At 35.6% G+C, this 20,037-nt stretch overlaps 1 protein-coding gene across 1 annotated transcript in view; it reads right to left on the reverse strand.

Annotated features, from left to right (window-relative positions):
• Positions 1 to 15,026, reverse strand: part of LOC109064964 (rho GTPase-activating protein SYDE2-like) — a 34,966-nt gene extending 19,940 nt beyond the window's left edge. The window contains exons 1-4 of the mRNA XM_042713734.1: positions 14,746 to 15,026; positions 14,487 to 14,667; positions 2,496 to 2,769; positions 1,178 to 1,339 (exon numbers count right to left, since the gene is read on the reverse strand). Coding sequence (XP_042569668.1) covers positions 1,178 to 1,339; positions 2,496 to 2,769; positions 14,487 to 14,667; positions 14,746 to 15,026 — 898 coding nt within the window. The remainder of the gene's footprint in view (positions 1 to 1,177; positions 1,340 to 2,495; positions 2,770 to 14,486; positions 14,668 to 14,745) is intronic.
• Positions 15,027 to 20,037: the final 5,011 nt, after the last annotated feature.

The following is a 20,037-nucleotide window of genomic DNA, read 5'->3' on the forward strand; positions in this document are numbered from 1 at the left end:
GCTTTAAGTGCTCCCTGCGGTTTTCCACTAAAATAAAAGCGATTTAACATTTGAAAATTAGGAAATTAAAACCATTAAGGCCATAAATATTAATATTGCAATTTTACTGTTGCTCTGTAAAATAATATTTAAAATAATAATAATATTGAAAATTATGATATTAATACTTTTAATGATATTAATATTAATATTTTAATATTGCAATTTTACTGTTGCTCTGTAAAATAATATTTAAGTCTCATTTTGTTTAATATTTTTTGTAACAAACATAAAATAATATTAACTATTATTACTAATATTATCATTATTATAGCATTTTTGATATACAATCACATATTTTGGGGGCAAACTGTGCAGACTTGCAAACAAGCAAAAACTTTTTTATCTTTTATTTATTTATTTATTTTTTGAGTACATTTGACAAGAAAATTCTAAATTTCACATTTAACAATAAATGCTCATGTTTAAAATTAAATTATTATTATTAAATTAAAATTCAATTATTATTATTATTATTTTTATTACTATTATTATATTTTTTATTATTTTATAGTTTAATATAACAGTAATATTATAGTAGTATAGTATAGTATAATATATATATAGTAATATTTCTCATTTTAGTAATGTAATTCAATAATAACAACAATACATAATAATAATAATAATAATAATAATTATTATTATTTTTTAATAATAATAATAATAATAATAATTATTATTATTTTTAATGTTTCTTTATTTATTTTTTAGTAGTATAACAAAATAATATTAATTTATTATTATTATTATAAAATGTTTATATATATATTTAGCTATAGTAATTTTTTATTCATTATATTAATCTATTATATACATATATATATATATATATATATATATATATTATATATATATATATATATATATATATTCACAGATTTTAGGGCCAAATTGTGCAGCCTTACAAAAATATATATATATATATATATATATTCACAGATTTTAGGGCCAAATTGTGTAGAAACTGTAAATATATATATATTTTTTTAGCATGTTTAAGAAAACAATACTATTTCGGTCTTTCTACTTCAAAATTATAGATTTAATTTATTGCGTTACTTGTCATTTCTATTTAATTATTTGTAAAAGTTTACAGCCAGTTCCTGAATGAAAGCTCATTGAAAAGCGTCTGTACCTGAGGCTCTGCTCTCCTCTTCGTCTCTGTCTGCTCCTCCTCGTCTCGTCTGGATTCTGACGGCGGGAACACGGTTCGGCAGATCGGCCTCTTCATCCTCCGGGATGGGGTTGTACCAGATCTCGCCCTCGTCGTCGTTCTCCTCGGCTGGGTCCAGCGCTTCTGTAGACGTGAATGAAACGCCATGAAACCACTGGACATTTACTGTTTCTGCACTGTATTCTTAGATTCACAAGCAGTGTTGTTATCAACTAAAACCATTAAAAACTTTTTTTGTTCAATGAAATAAAGCTGAAATAAAATCTAAATATTAGCATAAATATAACATTAAAATATAAAATGTTATTAATTATAAATGAAAAATATTAAATGTAAAACTTAAAGTAAAAGAAAATTAAAAATGTTGAAAACAAAATCAGAAATGAAAATAAATTTAAAAAAGAAAACTATTTAGAAATATAAAAAACTAATAAAATGACAAAAGCACATATCAAAATTACTAACTGAAATAAAACTAAGACTGAAATAAAAAATAAATTAAATGAATAATATTATTTAGAAATATAAAAATTCAAAAAGAATTACAAAATAACACAATTACAAAAAACACCTAAAAAATAAAAGCTAATTTAAAATAATAGTATATAAATAATTATTTTTCTATTTAATTGAACTGAAGTCATATATAATATTTCTTTTAATTTATGTTTATTTCAGTTTTAGATTTCATTTTAATTTTAGTTACTTTTTTGTAATTTTATTAGGTGCTTTCTCACTGTATTCTTATATTTACAATTATACATTAATTGAAATAAAACTGGAATAAAATAAAATATAATTATTAGATATAAAATGTAAAGTAAGCGAAAATTAGAAATGTTGTCTTGTACTAAAAAAAAAATCCTTAAAATATAAATGAATAAAAAATAACTTAAGCACATACAATTACTAAAATGAAAAATATTTAAGTTTATTTTTGAGTAGTTTTGTTATGTTTGTTTATCATTTTTATTACTTTATGTTTTAATAAACATTTCTTAAAATGTGAAATTTCAGAACAACGAATAAAGAAAATATTTTTATTTCAGTTTAAGTTTTAGTTTTTTATTTTATTTACTTTTTTGCTTTTCAGATTTATTGCCAGATATGTTTACACATACGAGGAGTATTCATATTTAATTTGACAAAAAAGAAAAAAGGGACAGATGTACAGTTCACGCTGATTATTAATAAACTTTTTGATCAACTTCCAGTGGACAAAAACTCTGGAAAGCATTTACTATGAGAACAAAGCATCATAAGTGTAAACTGTACACACCTTTGTCTGTTAGACATGAGTTTTTGGCCGATGGAGGGTGTGTTTGTGGGTGTGTGTGCTCCTCCTCGGCTGCAGGGGGCGCTGTGACGTCCTCGGGCTGCAGGACGGGCCGAGCGCAGCTCTGCTGGAGCCACTGGCGTTTTTTGGAGACGGTGATGTGGTTGAACGAGGCCTGACGTGCGCCGGAGTCTCGCAGACACACAGACGGACCGGAAATGAACTCCACCGCTGCTACGAACACAAACCAACGAACAAACGGCGTCACAAAACAAACCTAACACAGCTACTCCAGCTCATCTGCTGCCATTAGCACAAAACATGCAGGACTTCAGGTTAGTTCAGTTAGATAAATGAAAAATATAATGCTTAAGCATGTTTTTGGTTTTGTAGAATTTTTTTGGTTTTGTAAACTTTTTGTTTGTTTAGTTGGAAGGATTAAGACCTTCAGCAAAACAGGTCTTTCATCATGAAAACCTCTGGACATTCACAGCCTCTGCACTGCTTCTGATATTCACAACTAAAACTAAACTATTAAAAACATCTTTGTTAACTGAAAACATTTTTCTAAATTTGGAAATAAAATTTATAATATTAGACAAAAACCTTAAAAATGTGAAATTTTGTCTTGGTAACTAACTGAAATATATTAACTGAAATTACTAACTGAAATAAAACTAATTAAAACTGAAATAAAAATAATTCAAAGCCATTTAGAAATATAAAACAATTACACAAAACTACAAATAAAAAATTTAAAATACAAAAAAATACAAAAATTCTAAAACAAAAAGCTCATTCAAAATATGCATATGTATAATATTTGAAGTACTAAAATTACAAACTGTAATTAAAATATGTTTTTAAAATTTTATTTAATAATTTAAAATAATAAAAATGGCAAAAATACATTTGAAAAATTAAAATTAAAAAATGTAATACAGAAAATATAATATTAAAAGTTAATTTGATTATATATATAAATATATAATATTAGTTTAATTTTTGGTTTGTAAAATGAGTAAGTGTACGTTTAAGTTGATGTAATTAATTTTGTAATGGAAAATGGAATGTATATTGAAATATATAAAAAAAATCACATAAGAAATCATAATAAAAGTACATAAAAATTACTTTATATTTTAATTATATAAAAAATGAACCAAAAGGAAATGAAAACTGAAAATATAAAAATTCTAAATATCAATGAAAACTATCCAATAGAACAAAATTAAACGAAAAATCAGAATTTTGTTTCAAGTGTTCGAAAAGTATTAGAAAAAAAATATTTAGAAATATTTATTAAAAATAAAAAACAAATAAAAATGGCAAAAAGCACATAAAATTTCTCAAACAAAAAACTAAAAATGAATATGAAACCCTGAAAATATAAAATAAAAGCGCTTTGTAAAAATCAAATGTATACAATAATAGCATATACATGAAAATTAAAAATGTTGCCTCAGCAACTAATGCGAAGCAACACGTTAAAGTAATACTAAAATTACTAAGTCGAAAAAAAATTAATTGAACAATAAAGACTCTAAACTATCTATAATTTACTATACTAATAAATAATAAAAAACTGACAAACCACATAACACAAATTGCTAGAAAAAATAAATTTAAACTCAAAATGTAAATTCACACAAATAGCCTACATTCAAAATCAACAGTATATCAATTATAATAAAAATAACACTTTTCCACAGGCCTTATTTTCCCCATTTTAATGAACTTTAGACATTCCTAATTTGACAGAATTTTCACCCCCCCAAAAATAGCGCACTTGCCAAATCGCTGAAGTCTGTAAAAACACACACGATATGAGGTGACCTTAGTGTTGATCATTAAGCCCCCTCAGGGGGCCCTTCCTCAAAGCATGGACTTGGAAAATGGCGCTTTCTCTCGGTGTTGGGTGTTTGTAAACTACAGCTAGTGCCCTCAACCTCCTCTCTAGCCCCTCCCTCTTGTGATCCTTAAGCCCCAACACAAAAAGGGGGGATTGGCCCACAACCCAACTACAGAAGTGATTTGACGGGGGATTTCAGCTTTACATTCAGACAACCGCCACCAGTCCTGCACAAAAAAACTGCATCTGACAATTGACAGTGCAGAAATATAACTGTAACCTCAAACGCCTCTTAAAAAGTGCGTGTAAAATTATCCTCTGCCTCACTGAAAGTGTTTTCGTTCATTGTGGCAGCGCTGGATAAAGCTGGGTTTGGTTTGGAGCTCAGACACTTTCACAATGAAACAATTTTCCCCATTGCAACGGGCAGAAGATATGTATTATGCCAGCGGATGAGCAGAAACGCTGTGCTCTTCGGCTCAGGCGTGGTGTTTGGAGAGGTCAAACGGAGACCTGAAAATAACAACTTCAAAGCGCTTAATTAGAGCTTGCGAGGCGGAGGCCAGAACGTTCACCCCACGGCATTCTGGGGGGATAACGGGATTAATCAACGGCAGCCTGAGAAGCTGAAGGAAGTTCACTTTTCTTTCTCCAATTGTCCCAAAGTTAGACAAACTTTCATTACTCCAACTAAAACATATTTATAGACTAGAGTCCGGCTAAGAAAAGATTTCGTCATGTTTTCCGGAAAGAAGTCTCTTCTGCTCATCAAGGCTGCATTTTATTCGAGTTGTAAAAAGCAATTAGTAAAAATGTTAAAAAAATGTGCAATATTATTACAGTCATAAAAATAGTGTGTTTTCTATGTGACTATATGTTTAAATGATGTAATTTATTTCTGGTGATGTGACGCTGTATTTTCGCAGCATTAATCATTACTCCAGTCTTCAGTGTCACAGGATCTTCAGAAATCATTCTAATATGATGATTTGCTGCTCAAGAAACATTTCTGATTTAATTGCAATGTTGAAAAACAGTTGTGCTGCACAATATTTTTGTGGAAACGGGATTCTACTCATTGTATAATTTTTTCATGTTGGATTCGACTCTTTCATGATGAATTAGAATAGTTTTCAAATCAGTTATACAATGAACAGCATGTGTTTCTTTTGATTTATACTTATGTATTTATTAAGATTTTTTTTTTTTGGTGTGTTTTGTTTTGAGATACTTCTTAATACCCTTTTTTTTTCATACAATTTGCTCTTTTCTGCTAAGTCTGGTATATTTATCTTCCTGTTTTCCGTAGCATCTCTGTTTAATATGGCATTTTTCCCTCGTATGCAAGCAACTCTAATGTCTGATTTTTTTTGCATTATTTTAATTTCTATCAAAAATTCACATCTCTTTCGTAGTACTGAACCTAAACTTTTGAAAAGATACGCTTTCCTCTCTCCTCCTCCTGTAACCAGAACTCCCCCTGTACTTAATTCTATGAATAATATGGATTTTTTTTTCTAAATTGTAATTCATTCACTAATACAATTCCTTTTAAGTACAAACTACTCTATAGGAAGCGTTTTATAAAATCTGAAAAAAAAACCAAACATTTTATCCCCTCTCCATACAATACTCCCCCCTCTCTATCTATTGTGCTGAATGATGCAACATGTCCGTTATGGGTCACTCATGCTGAAAAATTATCTCTGTAAACTTAAGCACAGTTAATCATTGACCATATTTTCTATTCCAGAATTATATTTCCATTTCTCCATACATCATGAACAACTATAGAATTCTATCATCCTGATTGGTGACCACAATTCAAATCCAACCTAAAGCTCTGAAATATAAAAAGAATATTATCTAACCACTAATATATCATTATTTATATATACCCCCCTATATATATATATATATATATCTAGATATAGAAAAACATAAATTTAAACATATGCATGGTTTTATATATTTATTTAAAATATTTTTTATAATATAAAATTGAAAATTTATTTACATTAACTCATACCTAGTTATTTCAAATCTCTCTCCTAAAATGCAAAGAAATCATTCAAAAATCCATTTACCCTAATAACATATTTAAGAGAATTTCTCACTTTTATAGTCTATTTATTTATAATATGAAAAATAATTAATATTAAACCCCCCAAATAATATACTTTTGTACCCCCCCAAAACTCATAATACATCCCCCTTTATACAACAAAATATCCCTTACATAAAGATTTTTAGATTTTTAAAAAATGAAAACAAATTTTTAATATTAATAAATATAAATAAGTTTTATAATAAAATGTTCTCGGTTTTACAGCATGTAGTCATTGTATTTTAATATGTATTTAACTATTTAAATAAATATTTTTAAAAGATAATCAACATCCTTGATCTCCTTCGTAGTGAGCCTGAGTTAAGCCACCCGTAAACTAAAGCCACATCAGGTATATCTGTATTGTTCGTTTACCATGTTTCATCTGGATGTTCTTCAGTCTGTTATCTGTGACACGCTTACAGTAAAGATTGTTGTGATACCACGTGATCCTTTCCGCTGGTGACACATTTGTCTCGTCTTTGAGTTACACAGCAGGTGTCTCGGTTCTTCGGGTGCTAATGAGGGCAACGTCAATCCTAAACACCGCCACCACTGACTTCATCGGGTTATAATTTAAAACACCGTATACAGACGTTCAGAACGCTCAGATGTGTTTTTATCAGCTCAAGCATTTACCAACAACACAGTCAGTGGTGATGCTGCACTATGTAATGTTGGATTGAACCTCTCGCTTAAGCTCTTTAACCAGCTCTTTCCCGAGCGGAATGATGAAGAACAGCGGGTGGCAAAGGGAAAACAAAGTGCTCGGAAACATGGGTCACAGTCGCCCGACATCACAAAAACAGGCCTTCAGTTCAAACGAACATTAAAAAATGGCAAATTAAAGCCATTAAAACAACAAATAACATATCAATGCTTTTGTGAACAGGCTCAGTTCACACTGACAGTTGGATACTGACTCAAACATGCATGGGTAAATTAATAATATAATAATAATAACAGTATATAATACAATGATAAATAAATAAGTAATTCATATGGTAAATAACTAAGAAATGGAATGCAAACTGCCAATGGAAAAACAGTTCAATAAAATAAAACATACTTACATTTATACCGGTAAAGGAAAAATTAAATAAAAATGCGAGATGATATCGATGGCAAGAAAAAAACAGCTAAATAATAAAATAATAAAATAATAAAATAAGTTAATTAATAAATAAATGAGTGGTGGAGCTTGACTTAAACATGTAAGGAAAATGCTAAATAAATAAATAAATGTAAAGAAAAAGAAGTAAATCAGTCAATTAATTAATAAATGAATAAATTAAAGGAGGGACAGAGATTGAAGTCAAAAATGTGAGATAGCAAAATAACAAACAAACAGACAAAAATAAATGCATAAATAATAATAAATAAATAGTTAATTTAATTAAGTAAATTTAGTTTATTTTCATTTAGTTTAACTTGATGCACTAAAATAAAAACTGAAATAAAGATCTACATTGTTTTATTTTTTGTATTATATATATATATATATATATATATATATATATATATATATATATATATATATATATATATATATACACACACACACACACACACACACACACACACGTTAAAAAGAAAAAAAAAAAACAATAAATATTAAAAAAAACCCCCCAAATACATGCACAAGAAAATGACCAAAAGTGGAAAATATTAAATTAAAGTCTTAATCAAAAAAAAAAAACAAAATATATAACAATATATAATATATATAACAATATATATACAGTACAGGTCAAAAGTTTGGAAACATTACTATTTTTAATGTTTTTGAAAGAAGTTTCTTCTGCTCATCAAGCCTGCATTTATTTGATCAAAAATACAGAAAAAAAAATGTAATATTGTGATATATTATTACAATTTCAAATAATTGTTTTTAAATGTATTATACTTTAAATTATCATTTATTTCTGTGATGCAAAGCTGAATTTTTAGGATCATTATCACATGATCCTTTAGAAATCATTCTAATATGATGATTCATTATCAAAGTTGGAAACAGTTCTGCTGCTTAATATTTTTTCAGAACATGAGATACTTTTTTAGGATACTTTGATGAATAAAAAGTAAAAAAAAAAAAAAAAAAAAAAAAGAAGGTATGTTTTTAAAATATAAATATTTTGTAATAACAATATACACTACTGGTCAGTAATTTGGGATCAGTAATTTTTTTCTTTCTTTTTTTTTAAATAAAATCAATACTTTTATTCAGCAAGGATGTGTTAAATTGATAAAAAGTGATAGTAAAGAAAATATATTATTAGAATATATATTATTAAAAAAAAAAATTATTTTGAATAAATGCAGTTCTTTTTAACCTTTATTCATCAAATATATTAGACAGCAGAACTGTTTCCAACACTCATAATAAATCAGAATATTAGAATGATTTCTAAATGATCATGTGATAGACTGGATGTTACATGTGACACTGAAGGCTGGAGTAATGATGCTGAAAATTCAGCTTTGCATCACAGAAATAAATTATTTTTTTAAAGTATATTCAAATAGAAAAATATTATTTTTCAGTTGTAATAATATATCACAATATTACTGTTTTTTCTGTATTTTTGATCAAATAAATGCAGGCTTGATGAGCAGAAGAGACTTCTTCAAAAACATTAAAAAAATAGTAATGTTTCCAAACTTTGACCTATACTGTATTTATATATATATATTTTGACCTATACTTATATATATATAAAATACATATATGTAAACTAATAGCATCTGTAAAGACACTTTAGGACTGATGAGGTTCAGTCAGCTGTACAGAAACTGTGTTTTTGCAGTGGGGTCCAGAGACACAAGCGTGACTGTGTGTGTGTGTGTGTGTGTGTGTGTGTGTGTGTGTGTGTGTGTGTGTGTGTGTGCGTGTGTGTGTGTGTGTGTGATTGATGGAGTGTGGGTTATGGTGAGGTTATGCAGTTCAGAGCTCCACTGTGACGCCATTAAAGGCTCTTTCATGATGGAGGACGAGCTCTCACACGCCCAGGATTCATGCCAACAGACCTGTCCCGCCTTCATCCCAATATTTACACACACACACACACACACACACACACGTTGCACATCAGCCGCACACTTACACACAAACACGCGTGAACTTCAGACACGTCTAAATATGGAGCAGCGGATTCGATAACAAGCCGTCACACAAGGAGCCAAGTACAACAACGAAACAATCACAGCGGGAGAAACCAGAACAGCTTTCAAGGAAATCTAAATAAAAGTAATACAAACCTTACGAAGCACTACAAAAATACAACCAGAAAATTGGAGAATTTTTACACATTTTTTTTTTTTTTAAATGCTAAAACAACCAAAACTCCAGAGCAAACACGATCTATAAACGTAAAAAACACCTGATTGTCAGTAGATTATGTAACAAAATGTCAGATAAACTGTCTGTGTTGACATGTTTTAAACTTTTCTATCGCTTCACAAACACAAAAAGTGTCAATGTTTTTAACAACACTGTCGTTTTCAACACTGGATCTATTGCTTTACTTCAAACTGCTTTCCCCCTCCGATGTGCGGCTTGTAAAGTGTTCCTTATAAAAGATATCACACTTGCTTTTATATGTTTCAATCTAATTTCTGTCTAATGCATTGAAAGTGGACAAGCACGTTTGCTCTGGGTTTCAGGGCTGTTTTGAGGGGCTTTAAATGAGCAGGTGTCCCTCAGGGGCTCGAGAGGAACGAGCGCCCCCCTCCTCCACGTCCTGGGCTCCAGTTTCTCTCTTGCTGTCATCCGAGAGTATTCCCATGATCACTACAGCGGCCACATCCCGACGCTCTTTAGCTCAGGACTGCAGACATCCTGAGAACACATTCTGACACTCAGTCTCGTGATGATGTCATCGCCACCGCCGGCCAATCAGATCACTGCGTTACAGCAACACTGGACACAATGTTACTGCACTGCTTGCCAACAAATCGCTGCAGTTCCTGCAGTTCTAATGAATGCGTGTGTTTATCTTATTTACAAATCTTTCACCCTAAAAGCAAAAGAAAAAATCTAAGAAATGTTATTCTGCATAAAAAAATAAGTTTAATTTTAAGTTTTTTTTTTTTACTATAATGTGAAAAAATCTCATTCTCAATATTTTAAATACAGCAACAGTAAAGAAAATCATAATTGGGAACAACGATTTTTTCTTTCTTTCTTTTTTCCCCCTTTATTAATGAGTTTTTTTAATGATTAAAATCAGCATAAATTAAAGGAAGTAAAACAAATACTACATTGTGTACTTGTATTTATAGCAGCTGAGACTTCATAACTAAAATGTATATATATATTCCATAAAAAAATATTTTTAAATATTTGGGAGGGGGCAAATTAATTATTCTGCATAAAAAAGTTTAATATTCATTTTATTTATTTTTTTACTATAATGTGAAAAAATCTCATTCTTGATATTTTAAAATACAGTAACAGTAAAGAAAATCATAACTGGGAACAATGATTTTTTTTTTTTTACTTTTTCCCCCTATTAATGAGTTTTTTTAATGATTAAATTCAGCATAAATGAAAGGAAGTAAAACAAATACTACATTATGTACTTGTATTTATAGCAGCTGGGACTTCATAATTACAATTTTTATACAATTCTATTATTTAAATATTTTTATTATATATATATATATTCCATAATTTTTTTAGGGGGCAAATTAATGCATAGTTTTCAAGAAAATAATGACACAATGCAAATAATATTATAGATACAAAAACAGGTCTCATTTTCTTTCCAGCAAAATATATATTTTTTGGGGGGGTGATTAGGGTTGAAATATGATTTGAATATGTTCCTGAAGGTTTGTGTGAGATTAACCAGTTTTACTAAAATAAAACCAGCACACAAATGCTACCAAAATAAGCTCAGATTACTCATTCAAACCTCAGACACCTAAGATTAAAATAAGCAGTGGAGAACAGGACGGACTAATCCTACCTTAACGAACGTGTAATGTCTCTTTTCTAATCCCGCCTGCATTTCAAGCCCTCAGGAACAGAGAGAGCAAACAAGTGAAACGACGGCCTTGGCATTCCAAATATTCCCTCCCTGGGGCTCCGTGTTTCCATGGGACGGGAATTCACTCGAGAACAGCTCCCACCGGACCAAAACAAACACCACTGGCTCATTAGCAAATACACTTTTAAGCATAAAATAGTTAAGAATAACGTTGTCAGGGACACACACACACAATGCTTATGTGTAGGCAGGTTGTGTGTGTGTGTGTGTGTGTGTGTGTGTGTGTGTACATCAACAGTTGTCTTCTCAAAAACAAACATGCTTCCTGGCCACACTCCCTGAAAACGCACTAGCAATGCCAAAGTCATGGGCACAGTTCTTAGGAAATGCACAGTGATTAAAAATACAGTCATCAGTGTCTCATCAATGGGTGCTCTGCAGTGAATGGGTGCCGTCAGAATGAGAGTACAAACAGCTGATAAAAACATCACAATAATCCACAAGTAATCCACAACTCCAGTCCATCAGTTAACATCTGGAGAAGACAAAAGCTGAAACAATATATTTTATATATTTTATATATATAATCACAATAATCCACAAGTAGTATATATATATATCATATATTATATGGACTCTCATTCTGACGGCACCCATTCACTGCAGAGCATCCATTGATGAGACACTGACGCAATGCTACATTTCTACAAATTAGATCGTGGATTACATTTTCCTTTTAGGGTGAACTGTTCCTTTAAAGGTCACTTTGATAAAAGCTCTGCCCAAATACAGAAAAGCAATTGCATTTTGAATTTCCATGAACGCCACGTCCACTTTCCTCTAATTCTGCTCGCATGGCATAAGAGCAACCTATTAATTCTACATACGCTGGCCAAAGGCCACATTCAAACACACAGGATGAGCTCTGTGCTTGGTTAATACTGATTTTAAATCTGGCCTGGAACCAATTTACAAGTCTTCATCTAGTTTTTCCTTGTATGGATAAACATGACTATAAACTTTGAATTTAAGCATGTGTGCAGAAAAACAAACAGCCTGGCATCTATCAACATGCAATCACCTAAAAAGAAGTCCAAAGCTGCTCTTTACAAACACAAATACAACAAACTTTCATGCATCTCCAGCCTGTGTGCAGAAAAACAAACAAGCCTGCATCTATCAAACACACTGGTTTGATTGGTAGTGTATGTGTGTAAAATCACAACGATTCCTGTTGGTTTCATGATAGAAGATAGCTGTCATGTTTTCTTGGATACACACCTGACAGAGCTGCAGATCGAGTTTAAAACACACTGATAACCCATAACACATCTAATCAGCAGAAGAAGGGTTCGAGCATCTCGCATGTTCAATAAACATTCTCAGCTAACATCAGCACGAAACCACCACCATCACCAAGAAGACAAGCGTGAGATGAATTATTCAGAGAGTGAGTGTGTTAGTGGAGAGGAGCCAATCTTCTGTTAAGCATTAGTCGTGAAGGAAGAGGAGGAAAAAACCCGGCACCGGTTAAAAGGACACCAAGAAGCTCTCTCTGAGATTGTGGAGATGATTGTGAGGTCCTCCACGCCAGCGGGCGTCCGTACCTGTTCGCTTCTCACTGACTGGCCTCAATCGAGGAACCCGCGATCCTCTGCGTCATCCGGACGAAAGCACGCGACCCTTTCTTCTCTGCATCCACTCTTGCATCTTGTTGAACGGTGACTCCGGGGTTTTGGGCAACCGCGGGCGTGCGTCGCGGGATTGGCGCGAGGAAGCAAGCGTCGGAGGGTTTGTGTAGGGTTCGCCTGTTGCACTCCGAATCACGAGGCGACGGCGGCTCGCGGCTCTTCCTCTCGGTTTGACGAGTACAACTTCACCTTGCTTATCTGCTCACCGACCGCCTGGAGGTCTGGTTTAGGCGGTCGCGTTCAGCGAATATTCTGCAAAGGCTTCTGCTCTGTCGTCAGTCCCCCCCTCACATCGTCCGAGAAACGCAAAGAACGCTGAAATCGGAATCGTTATCCGTACACTTTCGTCTCGGACGCACACGCGTCGTCTTTCCGGGTGCTTAAACGTATTGCTGTCCGTGGGTACATTGACCTGGAGCGCGGTTGGCCTGATCCACAAATCCGTTTATCTTGCGACCTGACCGTCGAAAGCTGATGTCGTGTGACAATATCTGGTGTTTTAAGCAATAATAACGCCTCTTTCAGTGGGACCGGTGCAGTCTGTCGGTTTGCGTTAGATTCCGACTCCGACATTGTGCTCAACGATAGTCCTTTTTCGCTTCTTAGCAAGTGAGTGTGGAGACTCATAAAAGGGCCGCGTTTTGGGTTATCATAATTATCGTCGTCCATCGCTGGTTCGACTGAGTGGTGTCGAGGGGCCCCGTCCGCTCAGTGGCCCCAGGGGGCCCGTGATATTTCTCAGACTCCGTCAGGGGGAAAACGGTCGGACTCTGTAACTGCTGGCCATCCTAATTCCTCCATTATCGCCAGCCGAACTCATCTATAACCTGATTTAATCCGATTTCCTCCCCGCTTCTATATAATCAAACACATTAGGCTGTGGGGGCCCCTGGACAGTGACGTTCGAAAGTTCGCTCGTAATGTGATCCCCGTCCCTTTTGCTCGATGTATGGTAACTTCTCTGGTCTTGTTGTATTAGTTCTTTCACTATTCTTGAACGCAGCTGTTCGCTTTAAAGTCCTCTCCTCGGGGTTTTAAAAAATCGCCAGCCCGCTTGAAGCCGATGCGAGTTCTCCGCGGACGCCGCGGCGTGGTGGACGGCTTCAGCCGGTGCTCACGCTTGATCAGCGGGGGCCCCGGGCCTTGAGAAAACCAGCTCCCGTGCGTCGGCCGCACGACCGTCCGGTGTCACGCACAGCGCACCGGGGATCCTCCTGTGATTGTTCTCTTTCTCCCGAAGGCAGCCACCGGATCCGCGTTTCACACCCTTCTCCACATTCACAACCGTCTCTCGAATTTGTGAACATGTTAATCTCTCCGTGACTCTTGCGTTGTTATAAACTTTTCCGTTACCTTCTCCTCTTGGCCGGTTGCTGAGGTGCTCGCGTCTTTCCCTTTGGTTTCTTGCCTGCCTTCGTGAGACGTCCTTGGTGTGTTCCTTCTTATACACGATTGTCCTCTCCGCAGAGGCTTACAGCCATCGTACCGCGCGAGTCCGGATCGCTCTCCTTTCACGCTCCGTTTCAGCGGGCTCCTGCGGATCAGTAAAACGTAAGCCGTGGTTTAGAAGCGCGCTCCGTCGTAACTAGACGTGCGTTCGGATCCACCGGACGTACTCTCCGTGACCCGACCTGGCTCGGTTCTGCCACGTTCAATACCTACCGAGGTCCAGCAGGCGGTCTGCTCCATGCTCCACTGAAACTCCCCTATAGTCCACACATCTGCTACACTCGCCATGTTTCTCTCTCTTCCGTGAACTCTAACTGGTCCTCTCCCAGCGTTGTGTCTCTCTTTCTCCCCCCCGTTCCCTCCCCCTTCCCGTTCCTTCTCGTCTCCTCTCTCCTCCTCCTCCCTTCGCGTTCGTTCTGTGGCCCTTTCTCCCCACTCTTTCATCCACACCGTCTCTGCTTCACATCCTCTCTCCTCTTGCTCCCCCCTGGGCTCCGGTCCCTGCCGTCCGTCTCTGTCTTGAAATCGCTTGCTCCTAGTCTCTCTCCTCTCCTGTCCTTCTTTTCTGTTTCCCTCTTGTCGTTCCCTCTCCGCTTGACTTTCAGCTTTCCCTCTTCCGCTACGCCCCCTTTCTCTTCCTCCAGCTTCTTTTCTTTCTCCTTTTCGCCTTCTAAAAGTTTCTTCCTTGCCTGCTGCAATTCCCTTCAGAAGTAACTCCTATAGCCCTTCTCCCCTTTCCGTCCTTCCGTTCCCTCTCTTCTCCTCCTCCCCCATCTCACGTCCTCTTCATTCCTCTGACGCGCTACCTTGTCTCCCTCTCTTCTGCCTTTCTTCTCCTGTGCGCTTTTTCTTGCCGTTTCCCCTCCCTAGTATGTATCTTCGCCTCTATATATCCCTCTTCTGTTCTGCGCTCCTCCCCGCCCCCCCTCTCTGGAAGTGTCTCTCTCCTTGTTTTGCCCGGCCGAGAATATATCGTTCCTGGGCTAATTTGTCGTCCCCGGCTTCGCCAGCTTTCCCCTCGTAAATAAAATGCTTTCCTGCAGTCGCCCCTTCCCCCTCTTGCCCCTCTCCTTTTTTCTCCTATGTAATATATCTGGTTTCCCCTTCTTTTTCATCTTCCTCTAATCTTTCCCAATTCCCTCGCCTATCTATCCCTCCCCCTTCGCCCGACCTCCGACAGCCCTGGGGCCCCCGCCTGGTCCCTTCCTTCCCGTCATTCCCTCGATCAGTTCCTCTCCCCACCCCGTTCTGCGTATGCTTTTTCGTTCGTCCCGCCGGTCCCGTCCTCTCGTTTACGTCCCCCTCATTCTTTGCCTCCCCCTTTCCCTGCCTCTCTTTCATACTGCTCTTTTCGGCCTCTGCCTTCTTGGCCTCCTTCTATTCCCTTCTCTTTTCTTCCCGTCTTCTGCCCTTCGCCCTCTCTCCTCACCGTTGCTCTCGTTCTCTCTGCTCCCTTTCCTTCTCTCTTCCCCTTCTTCACTCTCTCCCCATTTGCCCTCGTTCCATATACGCTTCGTCCTCCTTTAAACCTAATCCTTTCCCTCTGCCTAACGCCAGCCCTCAGTTGTTTTTTTCCCTATCTTTTTTCTACTCTATTATCATCCGCTCCGAGCCGTTCAGGCTTCATCTTCTCGGTTCCCCGCCCGCAATCCTTTCGCTTCTTCTTTCGTTACTATCGTAGAATCTCCTCTACTCCCTCCCTTCAGTATTTCCTAGTTCCCTTTCCGTAATATCTCTTCCTCTTTCTTCATTCTCCCTTTCTCCTGCGCTCTCCTTATCTTCTGGACTTTCTGCGCGGCCTTGCCCCCTCCTCCCGGGAAATGACCCTTGGCCTTCGCTTCTATCCCCCCCTCCTCTCCTTTGCCTATCAGCCGAGCCCTGGTGGTTCCCTTTCTCCTTGCCTCTACCTGATCTGAACTTGCCCGGCTGATTTTCCATCCTTCAATCTTCTAATCCCCCTCAGGAATGAATCCTCTCCCTCTGCTCCTTCTCCTTTCGCCCCTATCCCCAAGTGCTCTGCCACATTGCCTCACACTTTCAGCTCTCTTCCGTTCTCCTTCTTCTTCGCCCCCTTCCAGCAAGTCCATCACCACGGAACCCATTCTTTCTAAAGTACCCATAGCCGACCCTCCTTGCTTTCTTTCTCCCCGTCAGATACCGCCCTCTTCTGAAAGGCCTCCTCTCTCTGCCCTTGAAGCACCCCCCCTGAACGGAACAAACTCACAACATTCATAAACACGATCTTTCATCCGTCTTTCTCTGCGTTCCTTCTTCTTCGCACCCGCCTCTTCTGTCCAAGGGTCTTCCCCGCCTCCTACTTCTTCCCCCCTCTTTCCTGTCCCTTTCTTGTCCCTTCTCGAGCCTTTTCTCCCTCCATCAGACAACAGCTTATCCTCCTAGTTATCCCCCTTTCTTTCCTCCAGATTCCCCTTCTTCAAGAAAGCAACCTTCTTCAGAGTCGCTCTTGCCTTTCCCCCCTTCTTTACTCCTTCTTCCGTGCTCTCTTTCCTCTCCTCGCCCTTGCCTTCTTCTCCGATTTTCTCTGACTCTCTCCTCTCCGTTGTGAAAGCTCCTTGGGTTTTTTTCCCACCCCCCCACCCCCCTCTCTCCCCGTACTTTCTCTCATTTAAAAAAAAAGTTGTTTTTATTATTTCAAGATTGATTTTATGACTTATATTCAACCAATACTTGATTGTTTATCATTCAGAAGAACAATTGTATACACTAGTTTATTACTGAAAATATTTAAGTAACAAATCACACACACACATAGATAGATAGATTTAAAAGTAAATATTTTCATATATATATATAGTAAATATTTTAACATTATTTATATTTAAAATTAATTATTGTTAAATAAAAATACTGTCACATAACATTATTTATTATATAAATATTCTAATTAATTCTATAATATATTATATAAATAATATTTACATTATATTAATCTTTCATATTGTGTGTGTGTGTATATATATATATATATATATATATTATATATATATATATATATATATACACCACACACTAAAAAATATGATTCATTGAATTTACTAACATTTTTTTTTTATGGTAAGTGGTTGCAATCAATTTATTTTAGCTATATATTTAAATAAACTAATTTAGTTGATTAACTTTCAGCAAAATTTGTTTATTTAAATGTAGCTAAAATAAATTGATTGCAACCACTTACCATAAAAAATGTAGTAAATTCAATGAATCATTTTTTTCAGTATATATATATATATATATATATATATCACACACACCTCAAGTTTGGAAATAGTTTTTGATGTTTAAAGGATGGTAATTCGAGCTTCATCTCTTTATCCCATTTCTGTCACTGTGTCGCAGATAAAGCGGATCATTTAAAACATCACTGGATCTGAACATCTACAACACTGATCCTGCCTGTCCCATCATGCACTGGGGTCGCATTCTCTGCGTCTTAATGAGGAAGGTTTTGCAGTGGCAGATTGAGGAGACAGATTAGGATGTTCAGTTATGAAATCAGGGAAATTTATCAGAAAAACAAACCGAGAGCCCCCTGCAATCACACACACACACACCGAGAGCACACACACACACACACACAGAAATACACGCACACACTCACACACAGCGGCGCATGCCTGTCTTGTCTGAGCATCTGTGCGCATGTCGCAGCCTGCAGCAGAAACACACACGATGGTAAACAAGGATGTGCGGCACTCTTTTGAGAAATGCAGCATTAAAGCAAAGAATCTGATCTGTGTGCATCAGCCAATCTCTCTTTCTTTTTTCTTTATTTCTTTCGGTGTTTATGAGTGTTTTTGGGGAGTAACATCTGTTTTTCTGTATTGATAGTGGTGTGCGTTTGTGCAGTTGTGTGGGTTTATTGCGACTCCCTCCGCATTGTCTAATGGCTCTCACACCCTAGCAACACAATTTATGGGGGCGATCCGCACCCCTTTTCTCAGGACGTAAATTAGCCAGAACCCCTCTGCCGTCTGCGGCGGGACGGGGGTCAGAAGGGACAGAAATCACAGCGGACGCTCTCAGCTGATCACTCTCTTTACTGCTTTTGTGTCCTGCTGCAGCATTAAAACATTTAAACAGTTCCTTCAGATTCAGTTGCTAGGCATTTTTCAATCAGAATTGTTCAAAGCAGAAATTAATCAAATATATATGGCATAAACAACCTAAAAATAATAGTAAAAGTAATAATATAATTATGATAAATACATTAAATTAACAGATATTATTTAAATTGATAAATTATTCAATAAATAAATAAATTATTTTGTAAATATATGCATGACTTCAGTGTGTTTAAAAATATATATTATTTAAAAAATAATGTTTCCAACACATTTTGATATTTTTTGACTACCTGACAGAGAATACAGCAAAATATAACATAATTTGTGTTTCCTGTTAACTAAATTTCTCATGCAGAAACAAAAATCTTGCTCTAAATCTCTCTTTTTTTAATTTTTTTTTATAGTTGATCTAGACAAGAATTTGCAAACTATCCAAAGTTCTGTTCATCGTAAAGCAGTGAAAACTCTATCTCTGTATGCATCGTTTGTAATGTTAGTTTTTTTTCTTTTTCTTTTGTTGTTAACCTGGAAACACATCCCTTATGAAAATGAACCATGGTTTTAAATAAATAAATTCCATGGTAACCACAAATAGTTTTGCTACACTAGCCATACTTTAACCATGGTATTTATAGTAAAACTGTGGTTATTCAAATCGTGATCAATACGCAAAAAAGAAAGAAAGAAAGAAAGAAAACATGGTTACTACACTTTTAATATAATAAAACCATGGTTATATTTCTTAAGGGATCTACACTTACTTTCTTTAATTTTTATTTGTTTTGTTTATATAATTGTACTGCCTTAATGGTTTGATGTTTTGTACTGTTTTTTTTTAAATGTGAAAAAAGATTCACAAATCTGCTCCAAAGCTCCGATCCGAATCAAATGATTCGCGATACGCGATCCGATTGGAACGCTTCGAAACAGTGAATCGTTTTGCGACGCAATGGTTTAACTTATTCAGAGTTTCAATCATCACTGCGTGTTTTTAAAAAAAAAAAAATAATAATAATTATAAGCAATGTCGAAATTCGAAAATGAATGGCTCTTTTGATCTGGGTTTTGCCAGTGAATCGAGTTTGAATCAATCAGTTCCAGCGTAAATGACTCACTCAATTGATTCGGTTAGGAAACAAGCTGAAAGCATCCAGTGAATGTTGAATTTACCCTATATATTGTTATAAATATTTGAGAAATTATTGCTGCATCTGATTGTATTAGTGTATATAGACCCCTTAAAAGTTTGTAAACATTGCAACGTCTCCGGGTGGGCGGGGCTTAGCTGGAGGCAAAAAGAGGCGCGGACGCAATGTTGACAAGCGTAAACTAGCACGTTTTAGGAGGGATTTATTAAACATGGATACAGA

Source organism: Cyprinus carpio, chromosome A23, assembly GCF_018340385.1.
Source record: "Cyprinus carpio isolate SPL01 chromosome A23, ASM1834038v1, whole genome shotgun sequence".
NCBI classification, from domain to species: domain Eukaryota; kingdom Metazoa; phylum Chordata; class Actinopteri; order Cypriniformes; family Cyprinidae; genus Cyprinus; species Cyprinus carpio.